Source organism: Macaca thibetana, chromosome 16 (assembly GCF_024542745.1).
Source record: "Macaca thibetana thibetana isolate TM-01 chromosome 16, ASM2454274v1, whole genome shotgun sequence".
In the NCBI taxonomy this organism is placed as follows: Eukaryota; Metazoa; Chordata; class Mammalia; order Primates; family Cercopithecidae; genus Macaca; species Macaca thibetana.
Genome location: NC_065593.1, coordinates 23,635,515 through 23,656,338, shown reverse-complemented (window position 1 = coordinate 23,656,338; position 20,824 = coordinate 23,635,515). Strand labels below are relative to the sequence as shown.

At 44.4% G+C, this 20,824-nt stretch overlaps 1 protein-coding gene and 1 long non-coding RNA gene across 4 annotated transcripts in view; one reads left to right on the top strand and one right to left on the bottom strand.

Annotated features, from left to right (window-relative positions):
• Positions 1-20,824, bottom strand: part of LOC126938774 (uncharacterized) — a 55,411-nt gene that overhangs the window by 8,300 nt on the left and 26,287 nt on the right. The window contains exon 2 of the long non-coding RNA XR_007720170.1: positions 11,810-11,920. This is a non-coding gene — a long non-coding RNA (uncharacterized LOC126938774). The remainder of the gene's footprint in view (positions 1-11,809; positions 11,921-20,824) is intronic.
• PHF12 (PHD finger protein 12) overlaps positions 1-20,824 on the top strand; it is a 47,528-nt gene that overhangs the window by 15,071 nt on the left and 11,633 nt on the right. For all 3 annotated transcript variants that reach the window (XM_050763304.1, XM_050763303.1, XM_050763305.1), the window contains 5 exons: positions 11,013-11,085; positions 14,099-14,492; positions 16,658-16,778; positions 18,844-18,976; positions 20,637-20,801. In XM_050763304.1, the coding sequence (XP_050619261.1) occupies positions 11,013-11,085; positions 14,099-14,492; positions 16,658-16,778; positions 18,844-18,976; positions 20,637-20,801 (886 nt within the window). The remainder of the gene's footprint in view (positions 1-11,012; positions 11,086-14,098; positions 14,493-16,657; positions 16,779-18,843; positions 18,977-20,636; positions 20,802-20,824) is intronic.

The following is a 20,824-nucleotide window of genomic DNA, read 5'->3' as shown; positions in this document are numbered from 1 at the left end:
ATGTTTTGCAGTTTGTCTTTCACAGTGCCACTAAATATAATTGCAGGATTTTTATCTGGTAGTGGTCCTCAGATGGATGGATGAGCCCCGTGAATGGTGAAATTAAAAATTAAAACTGCTCAGTCCTATTGTTTGTTGGCTGAACACCTCTTCCCCTACCAAAAAAAGGGTGGGGAGGCATACAGATGATGGTAGGGGCAGTGAACTGCCTTTTAGTCTTTCTTAGTCCAACTGATGTTTTATTTCAACTGAAACCGCCATAGATGGCTAGAGAGCTTCTGATTCCTGAAGAATTACAGGTTCTGACAAGAAGGACCCTACCAGTTCATGTGACTGACCTCTTTTGGAAGAGAACCCGCTTAGTAGGCTGTTGGTATATTGTATATGGATATGCTATTTACATAGTGTTCCTGTTAAGTATTTGTATTAAGTAGAATTATTTTGTTAATCCAGAAAGAGAAAATGGAGTGTGCTTTTTCTTAAATATTTTTCATCTACTTGCTTTCTTTTGGACTAAGATATACACCAAAGCTTTTAATTTGGTTAAGTGAGATTTTCACATGTCTCAGACTGCCTTTGGCTCAAGTGTTAAAATGTCAGTGTCACTTAGGTGGGTGGACAGCTACAAGCAACACATCAGTAACCTCATATATATTTAAAAAAGAAAAAAAAAAAGTCCAGAGCCCAATACCATTTTTATCTACATGTTGTGACACCAAAAAAAAGGTCTCTAAAATAAAAGGCAGTCTTTTTGCTTCCCGATCGCTTTCTCTCCCTCTACCTCTCGCCTCTTCCCTTTGTTCTCTTATTCCCCCATCCCCCCCTCCCCTCCATTTCCAGATTGAGAAGCTGCTTGTGCTGGATGGATAATTAACGTGGTGCTGTGGAGCAACAGGTCCCACTGGTAGCGACTAAATCTGAAGTAAATGTTAATGTCGTGCAGGTTCACGTGTATTAATAGGCAAGGGAGGTGAGTGAGGTTAGACTCAGATCAACCACATTGGTATATGGCTTGAAATAGATCCTCTTAATTAGAGAGCCAAGAACCATGACAACTACCAACATCTTCCACTTGCAGTGTTGAGCTGCAGCCTTATTAGTGAATGCAAGGCATTCTAAATTAAAACTGGACTTTATCCTTGGGCTAACAGTTGGGATCATCAGGCTCTGGGCTTTGATTTGAATCTTTGAAACAGAGGTCTGTCAGTACAGGCATTACAGTTAGCTGAGGGATGTGTGTTTGTGGTTTTCTCCTTGATGACTCCAGAAATAGACTGATCTAGATACCCTCCTCAGCATTAGAGATGGGCCATTTGGATTTGTTTATGGAAGTCTAGGTATGTTGGAGTCATGCTGCAGAGGTTGGCTTTAGGAATTGGTTTGTGTGTAAATATTACTCGTAACACTTTGTAGGCCCTCTAGGCCTCACGGAGAGCCACACCAAACTGAGAAACATATCCTCCAATTGAATGTACAGTCTGAAGATTCAGGGCTTTATTGTTATGAACAGCTTTATAACTAACAACATGTCTTTAAGATCAGGTAGTGGTTAAAATAGTGAGCTGGGGCCAGGAGTGGTGGCTCACACCTGTAATCCCAACACTTTGGGAGGCCAAGGAGGGCGGATCACTTGAGGTCAGGAGTTCAAGACCAGCCTGGCCAACATGGTGAAACCCCATCTCTACTAAAAATACAAAACTTAGCCCAGTGTGGTGGTGCATGCCTGTAATCCCAGCTACTCAGGAGGCTGAGGCACAACAATCTCTTGAACCCGGGAGGCAGAGGCTACAGTGCACTGAGATCACACCACTGCACTGCAGCCTGGTTGACAAAGCGAGGCTCCATCTCAAAATAAAATAAATAAAATAGTGAGTTGTAAAAGCAATGAACAGTCGCTTTCTGGCCAGGAATTGTAGACCAGGGCCTTTTAACAAATGATCTGGAAGGAAACTTATCAACAGCAGTGAAGATGGAAAGATATTCTGCAAGAGCTCTGTCTTCAGAGGGCACTGTCATTTCTGCCTATGGAAAAGAATGCCTGTCTCATAGCAATGCAGGCTGTGCTCCTTTGAAGCCAGAAAATAAAGTAGAGGTCCTTGACCTGTTGGCTAAAAAGCTTCCAAGACAAGCCAGCTCTGGTACAGAAGACAGCTATTCCAGGGCTCACCATCCCAAGTACTCAGATAATTCTCAGAAGGAATCGAAAGGTTGAAACACACTGGGTGCAGTGGCTCACACCTGTAATCCCAGCACTTTGGAAGGAAGAGGCGGGTAGATCACCTTAGGTCAGGAGTCTGAGACCAGCCTGACCAAGATAGTGAAATCCTGTCTCTACTAAAAATACAAAAATTAGCTGGGCATGGTGGCAGATGCCTGTAATCCCAGCTACTCCAAAGGAGAATTGCTTGAACCTGGGAGGCGGAGGTTGCAGTGAGCAGAGATCGCACCATTGCACTCCAGCCTGGACAACAGAGCAAGACTCCATCTCCAAAAAAAAAAAAAAAAGAAGGAAAGAAGGAAGAAAAGAAAGGTTCAAACACTATTGTGCTCTAGACAGACTTAAACATTCATTTTCAGGAGAAATGTCCCCACTCCTAGAACCTTCCTTTTATCAGGTATTTTATCAAAATGCAGAAATATACCAGCTTCTGAAACTATGGCTTCCTCCTGAACTCCTCACTGTCCTTAACTTCACTGTCTTTAAAGGCTCACTGGCTGAATTAGCATTTGTTAAATAGCTCTGAATTATGAAAAGAGTAGGAAAAAGCCCATTGTCACCTTCAGGGACCAAATGTCCAAACTTTGGGGCTCTTTGTTGATTCTGGCATCTGTAAGCAATTGAGTTTTATGTAGGTCTTTATGGTAAGAATCAGTTTGTAGTTGATTATATATGGTCTCATTCCTGCAGGTCCTTTTCACCTTGTCTCCAGCCCATGATCCCTAAAATCAAGAACCATGTCTGAAATACCAGCACGTAGCACATTGCCTAGCCTAAAATAAACATCCAATAATGTTTGAGTGGATGGATGACTTTGATCCTCTCTCCCCAAGGCTATTTTTTTTTTTTTGAGGCAGGGTCTTGCTCTGAAGCCCAGGTTGGGGTACAGTGGTGTGGACATGGCTCACTTCAGTTTTGCCCTCCTGGACTCAAGTGATCCTCCTGCCTGAGCCTCCCAAGTAGCTGGGACTGCAGATGCATGCCACCACACGAGCTCATTTTTGTATTTTTTGTAGAAATGGGGTCTCACCAAGTTAGCCTGGCCTCTAACTCCTGGGGTCAAGCAATCCTCCCACCTTAGCCTCCCAAAGTGCTGGGATTACAGGTATGAGCCACAGCCTGGCCTAGGCTACTTTTTTGATGGGGTAGATGATAATTTGTTTGCTTTGCATTCATTTTTCAGTGTGGTACCTAGTACACTGATGAGAAAGTCATGGGTACTCAATAAATACTGACTGATGCAGAAGGAAATTTTCAGCCTTGAGGTTAAGGAGGGTACCCTCATGGATATTTCACTGTGTACCCCAGAAATAAGAAAACTACTAAAGGTTCTTAAAAAACAACTTGGGCTCTGTAGCATATCCCAAGAGTGAACCATATACAAAACAACAACAACAAAAATAGCTTAGGCTCAAGATTTCAAAGAGCCAGGAACTTTGATTTGGGTTCCAACTCTGCTACTTAGTGGCCTTAGATTAGTCAGTTTCCTCATCTGTAAGATGGAAATAAGAATTATCTCAGAGTGTGGTAGTGAAGATCAAATAAGAACATCTGTTAAACTACTTTGTGAACTGTAATACCTAGATGTCAATGAAATTATCACTATGCTATTTCTAGGCTTTAGGTTAAGAAACACATTGATGTCTTTACAAAAGCAGCATCGGCTCATTATAGTGTTATAATGTATAGCTGAGCAGCTGAAACTCTGGTAATCTCAGTATTACGTGACTTTTAACTTTTAATGATTTTTTTTAATAAAGGATGACTCCCAGCACCCTGCCTTCATTGATACATGAGAATGAGAGGGAGCGAGGGCAGAGTCTTTTTTTCTTGACAAGCATATCATGATTTAATGACTCTGGTGTGCATGTAATTGTTTCAGAGTTGCACACTAGGCTTATGGGAATACCATTCCTTCAAGGAAGGAGGGGTTTTGGTTTTTGTTTTTGTTTTAGGAAGAGCCTCGCTCTGTCACCCAGGCTAGAGTACACTGGATGCGGTCTGGGCTCACTTCAACCTCCACCTCCTGGGTTCAGTCAATTCTCTTGCCTCCATAGCTGGGACTACAAGTGTACGCCACTACACCCAGCCAGATTTTGTATTTTTAGTAAAGATGGGGTTTTGCCATGTTAGCCAGGCTGGTCTCGAACTCCTGACCTCAAGTGATCCACCCACCTTGGCCTCCCAAAGTGCTGCGATTACAGGCATGAGCCACCACACCCAGCTGCAGAAGGAGTTTTGAGATGGGCAGCTGAGGTGGGGAGTCCTCAGAGTAAGTACATGAGTACCATGAGGCTGCAGAATCTCCTTACTCCCTGGAATCCTTTCCCTGTCATCAGTATTTCTGATATGGAGCAAAACAGCCTCTTTCAGACTTGGTTCCTGAGTTTACCCCAATGACAGTGTCTTTCCTGGAACCGTTTCATGAATCCCTTTCCTCTAAAAAATTTGCGTTGAGCCGGGCGCAGTGGCTCACACATGTAATCCCAGCACTTTGGAAGGCAGAGGCAAATGGATCGTTTGAGACCAGGAGTTCAAGACCCAGTCTTCGGCAACTTAGTGAAACCCTATCTCTACAAAACACAAAACTTGGCCCAACGTAGTGGTATGCACCTGTGGTCCCAGCTACTCAGGAGACTGAGGTGGGAGAACTGCTTGAACCTAGTGGGTCGGGGCTTCAGTGAGCCAAAATTGCCCCACTGCACTCCAGCCTGGGTGACACAATGAGACCCTGCCTCAAAAAAGAGAAAGAAGTTTGAATTGAAAAGCTGCTTTCTAAATAGCTTGAAGGGAATTAATTGCTTGGAGCAGAGAGAAAACATGGTCATGAGAAAGCTTTATGGTGGGTGATTCCTGTGTTCCAGCTGTGCCCATGATGATCATTTTCTAAGATCTTTCTTTCCTATCCATCTAATCTTAGATATTACTGCCTTCTCCCAATATACCATCTTTTCCAATTTGTTATTTCAAGATGTGTGTTCTGTCCCTAAGAAAGCAGCAAATCTTGGCTGGGCCAAGTGTTTCATGCCTGTAATCCCAGCACTTTGGGAGGCCGAGGCAGGCAAGATCATTTGAGGTCAGGAGTTCGAGACCAGCCTGGCCAACATGGTGAACTCCCATCTCTACTGAAAAAGCAAAAATTAGCTGGACGTGGTGGCGGGCGCCTGTAATCCCAGCTACTCGAGAGGCTGAGGCAGTAGGACCGCTTGAACCCAGGAGGCAGGGGTTGCAGTGAGCTGAGATCACGCCACTGAACTCCATCCAGCCTGGGTGATACAGCGAGACTACATCTCAAAAAAAAAAAAAAAAAAGCAAATCTTAAGAAGTGATAGCCTTGGCCAGGCGCAGTGGCTCACGCCTTAATCCCAGTACTTTGGGAGGCCAAGGCAGGTGGATCACCTGAGATCAGGAGTTCGAGACCAGCCTGGCCAACATGGTGAAACCTCATCTCTAAAAAAAAATTAGCTGGACATGGTGGCGGGCACCTGTAATCCCAGCTACTCAGGAGGCTGAGGCAGGAGAATCGCTTGAACCCAGGAGGCAGGGGTTGCAGTGAGCCGAGATCACACCACTAAACTCCATCCAGCCTGGGTGATACAGTGAGTCTACATCTCAAAAAAAAAAAACAAAAGCAAATCTTAGGAAGTGATGACCTTGGCCAGGTGCAGTGGCTCATACCTGTAATCCCACTACTTTGGGAGGCCGAGGTGGGCGGATCACTTGAGGTTAGGAGGTGAAGACCAGCCTGGCCAATACGGGAAAACCCCATCTCTACTGAAAACATAAAAATTAGCCGGGCGTGGCACGGTGGCTCACACCTGTAATCCCAGCACTTTAGGAGGCCCAGGCGGGCAGATCACAAGGTCAGGAGATCAAGACCATCCTGGCTGACATAGTAAAATCCCATCTCTACTAAAAATAAAAATAAATAAATAAATAAAATTATCCGGGCGTGGTGGCGGGCACCTGTAATCCCAGCTACTTGGGAGGCTGAGGCTGGAGAATGGTGTGAACCTGGGAGGCGGAGCTTGCTGTGAGCTGAGATTGCGCCACTGCACTCTTGCCTGGGCGACAGAGCAAGACTTCATCTCAAAAAGAAAAAATTTTTGGAAGGATGGTCTCAGTCTTTTAAATGTTTTGTCTTCATCTGGGAGACAATGCTTGGGTTTCCCTGGACTACTCCCTAAATTCATAGCCCCTATCCATACTTTAGGGCAGACTTAACAGAAGGAGCCTATGGTCATTATCTAGAATTCTGAGAAATGTGTGGTTTTCTTTGTTTTTTGTTGTTATTTTTGAGACAGGATCTCACTCCATTGCCCAAGCTGGAGTGCAGTGGCACGATCACAGCTCACTGTAGCCTCTACCTCCCAGGCTCAGGTGATCCTCCCACCTCAGCCTCACAAGTAGCTGGGGCTGGAGGCGCATGCTACCTCACCTGGCTAATTTTTTGTATTTTTAGTAGAGGCGGGGTTTCACCAGGTCACCCGGCCAGAGGTGTGTTCTTAAACTTGGTAACTCTAAAAGTGATCCTTTAGAAACCAGCAAGATATGCCCAGGCGTGGTGGCTCATGCCTGTAATCCCAGCACTTTGGGAGGCCGAGGCGGGCAGATCATGTGAGGTCAGGAGTTCGAGACCAGCCTGACTAACATAGAGAAACCCCATCTCTACTAAAAATACAAAATTAACCAGGCGTGGTGGTGCATGCCTGTAATCGGGAAGCTGAGGCAGGGGAAGCACTTGAACCTGCGGTGAGCCAAGATCGCGCCATTGCACTCCAGCTTGGGAAACAAGAGCGAAACTCCGTCTCAAAAAAAGGAAAAAAGAAAATAAACCAGCAAGATGCTACTTCTGAGAGCCTCTTAATACAAGTTTTAAGCATTTTACCCCAGTGTTAAGATAAACGAGATTAAAAATCAAATTGTTTAAAGAAGATTAAAATGAGTAGAGGTGGGATGGTTCAATAAGTTCAGGTTTGCCAGTATGGACTTGGACTCCTGTTTCATCTCATTGGTTGGTAACTTAGAAAACATAAGTAATTTCATGTGTGACTTAACCAACAAAACAGATGCCTGCCCAGTTGCATTACCTTGCTTCATAGCTTTGAAGGATTACACTCACTTCCTAGAAGCCCATTCTTTAGTGTTCCCCAGTCTTTAAAGCTTTATTGAGTACCTACTACATGCCAGGCATTGTACAGGGTGTGGGGGTACAAAGGCAAATGAGGCATGGAGAAGGGGATTCAGACATGTAATAGTTTGAATACAGCGTGGTGCAGAAGTACTCTGGCGAACCAGAGACTTTCAGAGAAAGCTTTCTGGAAAGAATACCTGACTTGAGTCTCAAAAGATAAAGAGTTTACCAGGTGAAGCAGCTGGGGAAGAGTAATGTAGTTGTGGGTAGTAGCCCTGGAGTAAGCAGAGACAACAGATGAGAAACAGTATGGGCTGTGTAGGGAGCCGGCCAACTGATCGAGCTGGAGAAAGAAGAGGGTTCTGGCCTCAGGGGTCTTATCTTCAATACTGAGGAGCTTGAACTTTATCTTGTAATGGGTCGGGGAGGGGCATCATTGAAGGGCTTTTAAATCAGGAGAGTGATATGATGAGAATTGTGTCTTGGATAATCATTCTGCCAGCAAGGTTGAGAATAGATTGAGGAAAGCCTGAAGGGTGGCCAAGAGACCATTCACGTCTTGGTGAAAGATCTAAGCCCATTCCACCTTACCTTACTCTTCTCTACTTTAAATGTTTGATGTAGGATATCTTGGTACAAAGCCAGTGGGCAGATGAACAGAAGTGATGAGAAACAGAATCAGAAGTGACACCCTTCAGGGTTAATTTTGATAGGACAGCTACTGAAGCATAGCAGAGTCTGTAGGCCTTTGAAAATTACTTGCATGCATTTCAGTAGTTTAGATATGGCCTTTTTGCAGAATTACATTGGCGAGAATGAGTGGAGACTTACAGGTGACATTCACCTGTGATCCTCTAGGGCTTGGAGACCTGTCCTAGCAGGCCATTGTTTTTCCAGTTTCTTGATTCCTGGTAAGCATCCTCCTGAGATTTCACTAAGGAAACAGGAAGCAAGGGAAGTAATGAACTGTGAAGCCTTGATGGGCATCTGACGTGTATGCTTAGGGCTCTGGGGAAACAGGGAGCTAAGAAAATTTGCCAAGTCAAGTGCTATTTTATGTAGAAATGGTAAACAGCATAACTTTAAGTGCTGAGAAAATAAGGAGAGTCCTTGTATAGTAAAAATACTCGTTTGGTTTTTGTTTTTTGTTTGTTTGTTTGTTTGTTTTACTATTTCTCCCATTCTTCGAAGAAAAATTTCCTGCATACCATTCCAAGTAGGTTACTTAACCAAGAACCCAAAGATAGGAATTTCTTTTTTTTTTTTTGAGACAGAGTTTCACTCTTGTTGCCCAGGCTGGAGTGTAATGGCATGATCTCGGCTCAGCGTAACCTCCGCCTCCTCAGTTCAAGTGGTTCTCCTGCCTCAGCCTCCTGAGTAGCTGGGATTACAGGTGTGTGCCACCATGCCCAGCTAATTTTGTATTTTTAGTAGAGATGGGGTTTCTCCATGTTGGTCAGGCTGGTCTTGAACTCTCGACCTCAGGTGATCCACCCGCCTCCACCTCCCAAAGTGCTGGGGTTACAGGCGTGAGCCACTGTGCCCGGCATCAAAGATAGGAATTTCTTAAGCATAGATGTAGTCTGTTTTGTTTTTTGTTTTTGAGACGGAGTCTCGCTCTGTCACCCAGGCTGGAGTGCAGTGGCACTATCTCGGCTCACTGCAACCTCTGCTTCCCAGGTTCAAGCCATTCTCCTGCCTCAGCCTCCTGAGTAGCTGGGACTACAGGTGCGCGCCACCACGCCCAGCTAATTTTTGTATTATTAGTAGAGACAGGATTTCACCATGTTGGCCAGGCTGTTCTCAAACTCCTGACCTCGTGTTCCGCCTGCCTCGGCCTCCCAAAGTGCTGGGATTACAGGCTTAAGCCATCATGCCTGGCCTGTTTTTTGGTTGGTTGGTTGTTTGTTTGTTTATTTTGAGATGGAGTTTCGCTCTTGTTGCCCAGGCTGGAATGCAATGATGTAATCTCAGCTTACTGCAACTTCAGCCTCCTGCGTTCAAAGGATTCTCCTACCTCAGCCTCCCAAGTAGCTGGGATTACAGGTGCCCACCACCACGCCCAGCTAATTTTTGTATTTTTAGTAGAGATGGGGTTTCACCATGTTAGCCAGACTGGTCTCGAACTTCCGATTTCAGGTGATCCGCTGTGTGCACAACCTCTATATTATAAAGATACAAGGAGGGAAGAGATCCAATCATTGTCCTAGTCCCTCTAATAAAATAAATAAGAGAACTACTGAAATGGGCAAAGCATGAGAAGTACCAAAAGAGAACTAAACCATGCAGCAAGAGGTCCAAGATACAGGAGTAATATGGAAAAGCTGTTTGGTTATCTATTGTTGCATAACAAACAACACCAAAACTCAGTGGCCTGGTATAGAAACTCGTTATTATCTCTCACAGTTCTGAGGGTTGCCTGGGCTCTGCTGGGTGGTTTTTCTGTTTCACATGATGTTGGCTGGGACTGCAGTCATTTGGAGGCTTCACTGAACTGGTATGTCACATACCATGACTCACTCACATAGCAGTAGTTGCTGCTGTGTGTTGGCTTGGAGTTCAGCTGAAGCTGTTTTTTTGTTTTTTGTTTTCTCAAGATGGAGTTTCGCTCTGTTGCCCAGGCTAGAGTGCAGTGGTGCGATCTTGGCTCACTGTAACCTCCACCTCCCAGGTTCAAGCAATTCTTCTGCCTCAGCCTCCCAAATAGCTGGGATTACAGGCATGTGCCACCATACCTGACTAATTTTTATATTTTTAGTAGAGATGGGGTTTTGCCATGTTGGCCAGGCTGATCTTGAACTCCTAACCTCAAGTGATCCACCAGCCTCAGCCTCCCAAAGTGCTGGGATTCCAGGTGTGAGTCACCGTGCCCGACCTAAAACTGTTGATTGGAATACCTTGTCTCCTCCATGTCCTCTCTCATAGCATGACAGCAGGGCTCTAAGATGGAACTTTCCAAGCATATTTTTTTAAAAGTAGAATCTGCAGATCTCTTAAGGCCCAGCTTTGGAAGTTGCAACATTGTCACCTCTGCTGCATTCTGTGATCAAAGCAAGTCATAAGACAAGCACAATTCAAGAGGAGGGAAAGGGACTACCTGTGGATGGGAGGCAGAGCAAATAATTTGCAGCTGTCTTTAATCCATCACAGCTGATTGAGGCAGATATGAAAGGATGAATAGAGTTTTGACAGGCATAGCTTTCTAAAGGAAGGGTATTCTAGAGGAAGAAATAGGAAGTCTTCCATTTGATTAGTGGGAAGAGCACCTGAAGGGGTCTGGGAAGATGGAATGGGACCATGTGACAGGGCTTTGAATAGCAGTTAGAAAAGCTTGGCCCTATACTAACAGGCTTTAAGAAAACAGTGTGGAGGACCTCTCAGGTATTTTATTATACCTTTCCCTAACACTGGGTTATTATACCTTAAACCCAGTGTTAATAGCTCTGGATTTGGCTTCTGTCTCTAAGGCATGGGAAGGGATGCTCACTCCTTAGGTTATTATGAGTGATGCTGACTTAGGCATTTTGAAGGAGGAGACAACCCTAGCAGTCCTGCAGAACTGGCCACAATAGGAGTTTAGGAACATGCAAACCTAGCTAGGCTTTTCCTACTGCCTCAAAGGGCTAGTTACTTAGTCTTGCCCTTGTCTGTTCCCCACAGTAACCCTCCACTGAGTGAAGAAATGTTGCCTCCTGGAGAGTGGATGTGTCACCGGTGCACTGTTCGCCGAAAGGTAATAATGCTGCTTTCTGAAGACTGTCCAGAAAGCCTGATCCAGAGCACTGATATGCTAGAGCTCAGACGGCCTAGCCCTGAAGGCATTCTTGTCCCTTCTTCTTGTCTCTTCCAGCCCTGGAATCACCCCACTCTTCCCATGGTGACTGTTTGGAATCCAGTAGGGCCTAAAAATCCAAACATGGGCTGCTGAAATGGGCAGAAGAGGTGTGTTAACTTACTGAGCCGTGTTTAGTCACTAGTGACAGGAGTAGTCTTATCTTCTTGTTAACCTCCTAATAAGTGGCCTGAATGTGGCAGCCTTATCCATGACTGAAGAACGAAGGCTGCTTCTCCAGCTTGATGGAAAATGGAGTTTTCTCTCACCCCAAGGCAAATAAGTCACTGGTATCCAGAGACTTGTCATACTGACGGAGAGGATTTTGAACCCATTTGTACCCCAGGTTGCCTATCTTTCTTTAGCTTCCCGTCCTTCAGCTTTGATAATTTAGTACTGGCTTCAAGAATATGGTTTATTATTTTCTACTTTCAGAACTCTTGTGGGCAACAAGAGCTATATTCTCCCTTATTAAAAAAGGAAGTAGGTGTGCTTGCACCCAGATTATGATTGACCCAACCCTCAAATTATAGGCTATGGATTAGAATTTGTGCATTGTAATCCACCCCCCTGTGCTCCCCACACTAATTATACACCAAGCAACTTTCCTATGTTGTGACCTCACCTCTATTTGCCTGGTCCCTGAACGTGATGTCACAATGAATGATGACTTCCTTGGTTGCAGAAACAGGATGAGATGATTCAGGTTGTGGTTTATGTGTGTAACAGTTTCAGCCTTTAAGAAAGAAAGTAAACAAGCAGACATTATTTTTCAAATATGTGCATAAGGGTTCATATTAAAAAGCAAGCCAAAGCCCAGTCAACCACCTAACCACAGCTGTAGTTAAATTTCTCCATAAACCAAGCTATCTTCCAGCCTCTCCACCTTCCAAGATCCTTTCCTGTGCATCCCTAATTAGGTAAGAGCAGGGCTAGTTAGAGGCACCTGCCAGCTAAGAGCCCTCTCAAACTTGCCACTCAAAAAAGCTGGACCTGAAAAGGTTTAGGGGAGCTGAAGGAAAAGAGGTAAAGAGGGTGGAGAAAAGGAAATACTATGTTAGTTTGTATGCCAGGTGTTTTAATTATGTTATCCCATTATCTCTGTGACTTTTTTTTTTTTTTTTTGAGGCAGAATGTCATTCTGTCACCAGGCTGGAGTGCAGTGGTGCGACCTGGGCTCACTACAACCTCCCCCTCCCGGGTTCAAGCTTTTCTCCTGCCTCAGCCTCCTGAGTAGCTGAAATTACAGGCACTCACCATCACACCCAGCTAATTTTCGTACTTTTAGTAGAGACAGGGTTTCACCATGTTGGCCAGGCTGGTCTCAAACTCCTGCCTTCAGGTGATCTGCCTGCCTTGACCTCCCAAAGTGCTGGAATTACAGGCATGAGCCACCACACCCGGCCATGTTATCCCATTATCTATCCATCCAGCCATAGATGGATACCGAATGCTGGCAGTAGATTTCCATTTTAGAAAGGACGAAACGGAGGCTCAAAAATGTAGATTAACTTTCCCAAGGACTCAAAGGAATTGACAGAACCAATATTTGAACCAAATTCTCTCATTCCGAACCTCTGTTACGTCTTCATCAGTTTTCTAGGAGCAGAGCTACTTGTTGGGGATTATAGGATGCCCTTTTCTAACAGGGCACTTCTCCTAAGATGCCTCTTACCTTTCACATGGACCTCTTTGCCTACCAGTGCCAAGTCTGCCTTTTCCACCATCACCAGCACTACTCCCCTTTGGCCTCCTGTATTTACACTGAAGTGAACTGAAATAATACATCCTCTGGCCTTCATCAGCTCCTGACATTCAGGTCCTATCATGATTCGTAGTGGAAGCACTAGGTCCTACTCCAACTCCAAATTATCCCTTTCATATATATGACCCTTTTTATCTCCCTCCACCATATCCCTGAGAGGAAAAGAAAGATTTTTCTGTCTCATTTTACAGATGAAGAAATTCTTGCCCACCAGCATGAGTCACCACAAGGTCAGAGGGAATCAGTGGCAGAAGTAGGACAAGATCATAGGTCTCCTACCTGGAGATCAGTGTTAAACCTTCATTTGACTACTCTATTTGGAGTCCTGGAGGAAAATGTTCTATCATAGAGATATCCAGTCCTACTGAGTACACTTAATCTTTTTCCATTTCCCCACTTTCTAATAAGTGTCACTTACTTTGAGCAAAGTTTTTAAAACCATTCAAGAGGTCGGGAGGCTGTATAGTGATCTCATTGATTTTTTTTTTTTTTTTTTTTTTTGAGATGGAATCTTGCTCTGTTGCCCAAGTTGGAGTGCAGTGGTGCAATCTCAGCTCACTGCAACCTCTTCCTCCCAGGTTCAAGCGATGCTCCTGCCTCAGCCTCCTGAGTAGCTGGGATTACAGGCGTGTGCCACCACACCCAAATGATTTTTGTGTTTTTAGTAGAGATGGGGTTTCACCATGTTGGCCAGGCTGGTCTTGAACTCCTGACCCCAGGTGATCTGCCTGCCTCAGCCTCCCAAAGTGCTGGGATTACAGACATGAGCCACCGTGCCTGGCCCATTGATTTTTACTATTAGTCTCACTAAATTTATTCTCACTGTGTTACCTTTTTAGCCCTTTACCCTATACTTTATAGATGTTGTATGTCATATGATGAATTAGTGTTAATGATATATATTTTGTATAGTTATTCCTAACTTTCCATGCTTTTTGGTGATTCTCTGATGCAACAGTTTTATCAGCTTTAGTTCAATTATAGTTGTGTCAACTTTAACAGACCAGTGTTCCAAGTCACCAGGTAGATGAGTCTGTGATATGTGAAGGCCTTTTACAATTTTGGTTAGTGGTCTACCAGGACTTTGTAGCACCCATCTCTTTGTTTCATGGTACTTTTCATGATGGGCCCACCTATTCATTTGCACAGAAACGAGAGCAGAAAAAGGAGCTGGGTCATGTCAATGGACTGGTGGACAAATCTGGCAAACGGACTACATCCCCCAGCAGTGACACTGACTTGTTGGACAGATCGACCAGCAAAACTGAACTAAAGGCCATTGCCCATGCTCGGATCCTGGAAAGGAGAGCCAGCAGGCCTGGCACGCCCACATCCAATGCCAGCACAGAGACCCCCACCTCTGAGCAGAATGATGTCGACGAAGACATTATTGACGTGGATGAGGAACCAGTAGCAGCGGAGCCAGACTATGTGCAGCCCCAGCTGAGGCGGCCCTTTGAGCTGCTGATTGCTGCCGCCATGGAGCGGAACCCCACCCAATTTCAGTTGCCCAATGAACTGACTTGTACCACTGCACTACCAGGTCAGCCAAACCATCATCATATCCCTCCCCAACCCCAGTTTCCCCAAAGGACCAGCACAAAAGCAGTGCTGCCTGTGGAGTCACTGTTCATGTAGCTACTGTCTTGGGTTCCTGTTCCTGGTTCTGCTTGGAGAGATCTTTGAAGGTCTTAGCCATTACAGAGCTTACTCAGTTTTCCATTTTCTCAGTTTCTGAACTCCTTTCCCACCGCCCCACCCCCAGAATTACCTTTTTCCTTTTTTTTTTTTTTTTTTTTTGGAGAAAGAGTCTCACTTTGTCACTCAGGCTGGAGTGCAGTGGTGCGATCTCAGTTCACTGCAACCTCCGCCTCCCAGGTTCAAGCAATTCTCGTGCCTCAGCCTTCCAAGTAGCTGGGACTACAGGCGCATGCCACCATGCCTGGCTAATTTTTGTATTTTTAATAGAGATGGGATTTCACCATGTTGGTCAGGCTGGTCTTGAACTCCTGACCTCAGGTGATCCGCCCACCTCGACCTCCCAAAGTGCTGGGATTACAGGTGTGAGTCACCACACCCGGCCCCAGAATTATCTTTAAAAATATAGATAGATAGATAGATAGATAGATAGATAGATAGATAGATAGATAGATGGATGTATATTATACATTCACATGGTTCAAAAATCAAAAAATATTAAGGGCTACAATGAAAATTTCCCTCCCACCCATCTGCCATTTGCCTACTTTCCACCTTCCTGCTCTTCACAGGTAACCACTGGTTGATTCTTCTCAAATTTCTTTGTGCATGTAAAAGCAAATACAGATATATGCTGATTAATTTCCCCTTAAGTAACATACTAGGTAACCCATTCTACACCTTGCTTTTTTTGTTGTTGTTTTCACTTTAAAATATTTTCTAGAAGTCTTTTTATATTAATATAGATTTTTTTTTTTTTTTGAAACAGTCTTGCTCTGTCACCCAGGCTGCACTGCACTGTGGTGCAGTGGTGTGACCACAGCTCAAGCAATCCTCCCACCTCAGCCTCCCAAGTAGCTGGGACCACAGTTGCACACCACCACACCCAGCTAATTTTTATATTTTTTATAGAGACAGGGTCTCACTATGTTGCCAGGGCTGGTCTCGAACTGTGCTCACACGATCCTCCTGCCTCAGAGGCTCCCAAAGTGCTGGGATTATAGGCATGAGCCACTGCACCTGGCCTTCTCACTTTTTTTAATGGTTTCATAGTAGTTCATTATACAGATACGTCATAATTAATTTAACCAATTTTCTATTAATGGACATTTAGGTTCCAAATCTTTTGTTACTACTGGTAGTGCTTCAGTGAATAACTTTGTAAATACATCATTGTATACATGTAGAGATGTGTAACTATATCTATAGGACAATAAAATTGCTGGGTCAAAACTATGCATTTATAGTTTTGATAGATATTGCCAAATTGTCCTCCATTCTTTTTTCTTTTTTTTTTTAAGTCCTGGCTTCTTGATACCGTAAAGCTTCTACGTCTTACTTTTTCCTCCCAGAGAAAGTGAAATTGGTAGACTTAAGAAGAATGCATATGGAATCAAAGCTTCTCTGATTTTTATGAAAATGTGGGTGGGCCAAGTGTGGTGGCTCACACCTGTAATCTTGGTACTTTGAGAGATCGAGACAGGAAGATCACTTGAGGCCAGGAATTGGAGACCAGTCTGAGCAACATGATGAGACCCTGTCTCTCAAAAAATAAAAATAAAAAAGTTAGCTGAGTTTGGTGGCCCACACTTGTAGTCCTGGCTAATATAGAGGCTAAGGGAGGAAGGTTGCTTGAGCCCAGTAGTTCAAAGTTGCAGGCCAACTCCACAGAATAGTCCTTGTTGACTACATGACTTGGACATTTACATTTCTTAGGTTGCCAGTATCTAATCTAGCATTTCTGACCATTTTATGTTTGCAAAACAGTTAGATGTGTTTCTGCCATAGAACAGATGACTTCTGATTCTGACTTATGTATTAGTCTCTTTTTTTTCTTCCTTTCTCATTCTTTTTTCTAACTTAAAATCAACCCCAGGGGCCTTAGAGAGAAATCCATGCCTAGGTCATGGCACATGCTTAAGATCTGTTTTTTCCCTTATGTTGTTTCCATATTGCAGGCTAGGAACTCGGAAGCCAGGGATAGCTCAGCACCATCACTTTCTTTTCTAGGTTCTAGCAAGAGGAGAAGAAAGGAGGAAACAACAGGGAAAAATGTTAAGAAGACACAGCATGAATTAGATCACAATGGTCTCGTTCCCTTACCGGTCAAAGTCTGCTTCACGTGTAACAGGTATTTTCTTTCATACTGAGGGGCTCTTTCTCATGTTTAGCAAATGATACTTTTTCTGTCATCACCTCTTCCAGACCAGGTATGTTAAATGGGAACAGCCCATATTCTGATGGTATGAGTAAACAGAGACTGACTAATGGACTGATGAGAGCCATTAATGTCTATGTGTTAACAACATATTTTCTGAAGAATCACAGTATAAGAGTACTGTGAACTGTGTTGAGGCTGAGCACGGTGGCTCATGCCTGTAATCTCAGCAATTTGGGAGGCCAAGGCAGTCAGATTGTTTGAACCTGGGAGCTTGAGACCAGCCTGGGCAACACAGTGAAACCGTGTCTCTACAAAAAAAAAAATTTTTTAATGAGCCAGATATGGTGATATGCACCTGTAGTCCCAGCTACTCAGGAGGCTTAAGCAGATTAGCCCTGGAGGCTAAACTGTGATCATGCCACTGCACTCCAGCCTGGACAACAGAGCAAGACCCTGTATTTTAAAAACAAAAACAATGGCCTGGCGTGGTGGTTTACGCCTGTAATCCCAGCACTTTGGGAGGCCGAGGCGGGCAGATCACGAGGTCAGGAGATGAAAACCATCCTGGCCAACGTGGTGAAATTCCATCTTTACTAAAAATACAAAAATTAGCTCGGCGTGGTGGCATGCGCCTGTAGTCCCAGCTACTCCAGAGGCTGAGGCAGGAGAATCACTTGAACCCGGGAGGCGGAGGTTGCAGTGAGCTGAGGTTGCACGCCACTGCACTCTAGCCTGGTGACAGAGCAAGACTCCATCTAAAAAAAACTGTGTTTAGACACTAGAACGAGAGGAGTTGGACTTAAACTAAACATTAACTTGAATCACTTAAGATAAGTTTAAAAGTAGTATAAGGATCTGTGATAGTGTATATTGGACTGGATAACTTCCAAAAGCCCCTAGGGCTGCCCCAGTTGTAGTGTCTGGGACACAGGTTTCCTTCAAATAGGATCTCTTTGACAGAAACCAGCTGTTTCAGTTACTGAAGCTGGACTTGTTGGCTTAGGTGTGTTAGAAGTACTGTATTATGGTCAGAGCAGAGCAGTAAGAGAATGTAACTATCAAAAAGAAGTATTTCACAGCAAAAGCTATAGGGAAAGGGAACTAGATAGTAGAGTGGCAGAACTCTGAGCCAGGACAAACTGTGGCTCCAGTGCATCTTGGGGACCCCAGAAGTATTGTAGTTACAAACTGTAGTTGTCATTTGCTTAGTCCTCCTCCCTTGAACCCTGCTTACATGAATACATTACAAAATCATCTTTCCAGCACACCTCTAATTGTCAGTTCTGCTGAGTGCTTCATACAGAAGATAAATATTTTCTTGCTATAGTTAAGACTCCAGAAAGGTTGCTAGTGATTTTTTAATGAAGTAGCCTCTCTCTTTTAAGAAGTAGGGAGATCAGAGCAGAGTTCACTGTTTTCCCCTAGTGAGTACTGAACATTGATCATCCCTGCTCTGACAGCCACTTTAGCTGTACTCCAACTAAACATTCACTTTCCCACAAGACACATTATTCTTAGAAAAGAGAATAATGGAGAACCTAATGGGAGCCCCCAAATCCATCCATCTGGTTTTTTTTTTTTTTTTTTTTTTTTTAAAGATAGAGTTTCGCTTTGTAACCCAGGCTGGAGCGCAGTGGTGCCATCTTGGCTTGCTGCATGCAACCTCTGGCCTCCTGGGTTCAAGCGATTCTCCTGCCTCAGTCTCCCGAGTAGCTGGGATTACAGGCGCCCACTACCACGCCCGGCTAATTTTTTGTATTTTTAGTAGAGACAGGGTTTCCCGTGTTGGTCAGGCTAGTCTTGATCTCCTGACCTCAGGCGATCCGTCCACCTCGGCCTCCCAAAGTGCGGGGATTACAGGCATGAGCCATCGTGCCAGCCCCATCCATCTTTCTAATCATGAGTGTAACTGAATCACTGGAAGAAGATGTGGGAGAATGTTAGGATTAAGAAGGGGAGGCTGTTCCATAGGTCAAGAGTTAGTTTGAATTTTCCTTTTCTTGCCACAGAAATGGCCTACATCTCTTTTTTGCAGGAGTTGCCGCATGGCTCCTCTCATCCAGTGTGACTATTGCCCTCTCCTGTTTCACATGGACTGCCTCGAGCCGCCGCTCACTGCCATGCCCCTGGGCAGATGGATGTGTCCAAATCACATCGAACATGTAGTGGTAAGCACAGCAGTGTCCATTCAGTCATCAACAGGCATAGCTGGAGCGTGGACTGATTAGTAGAAAGCATATTAAGGTCAGCTTGGTGCCAAGTTTACCACATATTTACCAAATATTTGACATATTTCAGCTATGCTTTTTCTCACAATGTTTTGTTTCGGCTACCCACACAGACTTTACTCACTAGTGCTTTGCTGTTTGTAAGTGACTTCTCCTATAGAGAATTAAGCAGTTGATGTTACAGCCCTAAAAGGGGAGTATATTAGATCCAACCTTAAGGAAATAAATCGTTGGCTGTCTGGGGTATGTGTGTCCCAGGCACCAAATGAAGTTCAGTAAATAAGCTGTTGAATGAATAATGGTGTGAAGGTTCCTATTGCTTTATCTTCCAAGAGTCTTGGGTTTATTTTCCAGACTGAGGCTAGAACAGAGCTGTCACTTGCTATCTCCAAAAGAAGTTTAGGACATCTTTTTATAGGCAGTTAGAACAGTCACTCACAAGATTGAATGGGAGAGGATTTGAGGAGGAGGAGCTCCCTCATAAGAGCAACCTTCCAGATTAACAGGGCTACTGCTTAAGACATTGTCTGTCAAATGATGATAACCATGGAATGACCGTTGGCCTTCATGGCAATGTGCTGCTGACCTTACAGTGAGAGGAACCTCGGTTAAAGATTTGCACACGTGGAAGAGAAGAGTTACTTTGTGTTCTTTTGACTCATGCTACTCAAAAATTTTTCTGGAGGAAAATCTAGTCTTGTTTTGCTTCCTTGTATCTCTCCTAGTCTTGTTTTGCTTCCTGATGAACCAGAAAAAAAAATGACCATAAGCAGTTTACCCAAATATGAAACTTAAAGAGCAGCTTTCTAGCAGTTGACAACTTCTTAGTTGGTTACATTTTTACTAGCCACTTAAAGGTATTTCCTGATTTATGAATTAGGAAGCTGCCACAACAGGTCCTTTCTTTTGAATGAAAATGTAGGGGCCCAGATGTAGAAGAGGAAAAGTGGCATAATTTCGGTATGCCTTCTGTATATTATTGCAGAAACTCTTCTTTCTTTTCTCCCTTTGGCCTCTAAGAGCAATCCAGGGTTTTCCTTTCCAGTAGAGGAAGACTGATACCAAGATGGGTTAACTTACGCTCCTTGGTACCGTGGAGTAGGAATAGAGCAGAGCACACAGAGTTCTGGTTCTGACCCAGTTGTCAGCCAAGCTCCTATGTAGAACACAGTCCTGCTTTTCCTGTGAGAGAGGCCCTTGCTGGGAAGGGAGTCTGGGTCTCTTAAAGGTCAAAGCATATGTTTCCTCTGAAACCTGTGCTGCTATTAGAGGACCCTGCAAAGGCTTCTCTGAGCTGGAACAGAAGACTGTCAGAGGCTGAATTTGGAAGGGCACTTCTTGCTTGATTTCTCCTGCCTTCCTTAAGGCTCTCTAGGGAGCAGGAACATACTGGCTTTCTTCCACTGGACTGGGCAGGGCTGAGTAGGAAGTCTCGTCCATGTTCCCTTGCTCTCTGACAAGAGTGCCGACATCCTGGTCTCTAATTGAGGGAACCCATGTGGCCAAGGGCTTCTAGTTTTTAAACACAGGGAATGGGGTTAACTGGGACAGGAGGTGCCTTTTGAGGCTCACCACAGGGTTGTGTCTGCTTTGTCCCTAGCTGAACCAGAAGAATATGACACTGAGCAATCGGTGCCAGGTGTTTGATCGTTTCCAGGACACCATTTCACAGCATGTTGTCAAAGTGGACTTCCTGAACCGAATCCACAAGAAGCACCCCCCTAACCGGCGTGTGCTCCAGTCAGTCAAAAGAAGAAGCTTGAAGGTGAGTCACAATCAGGGACAGGC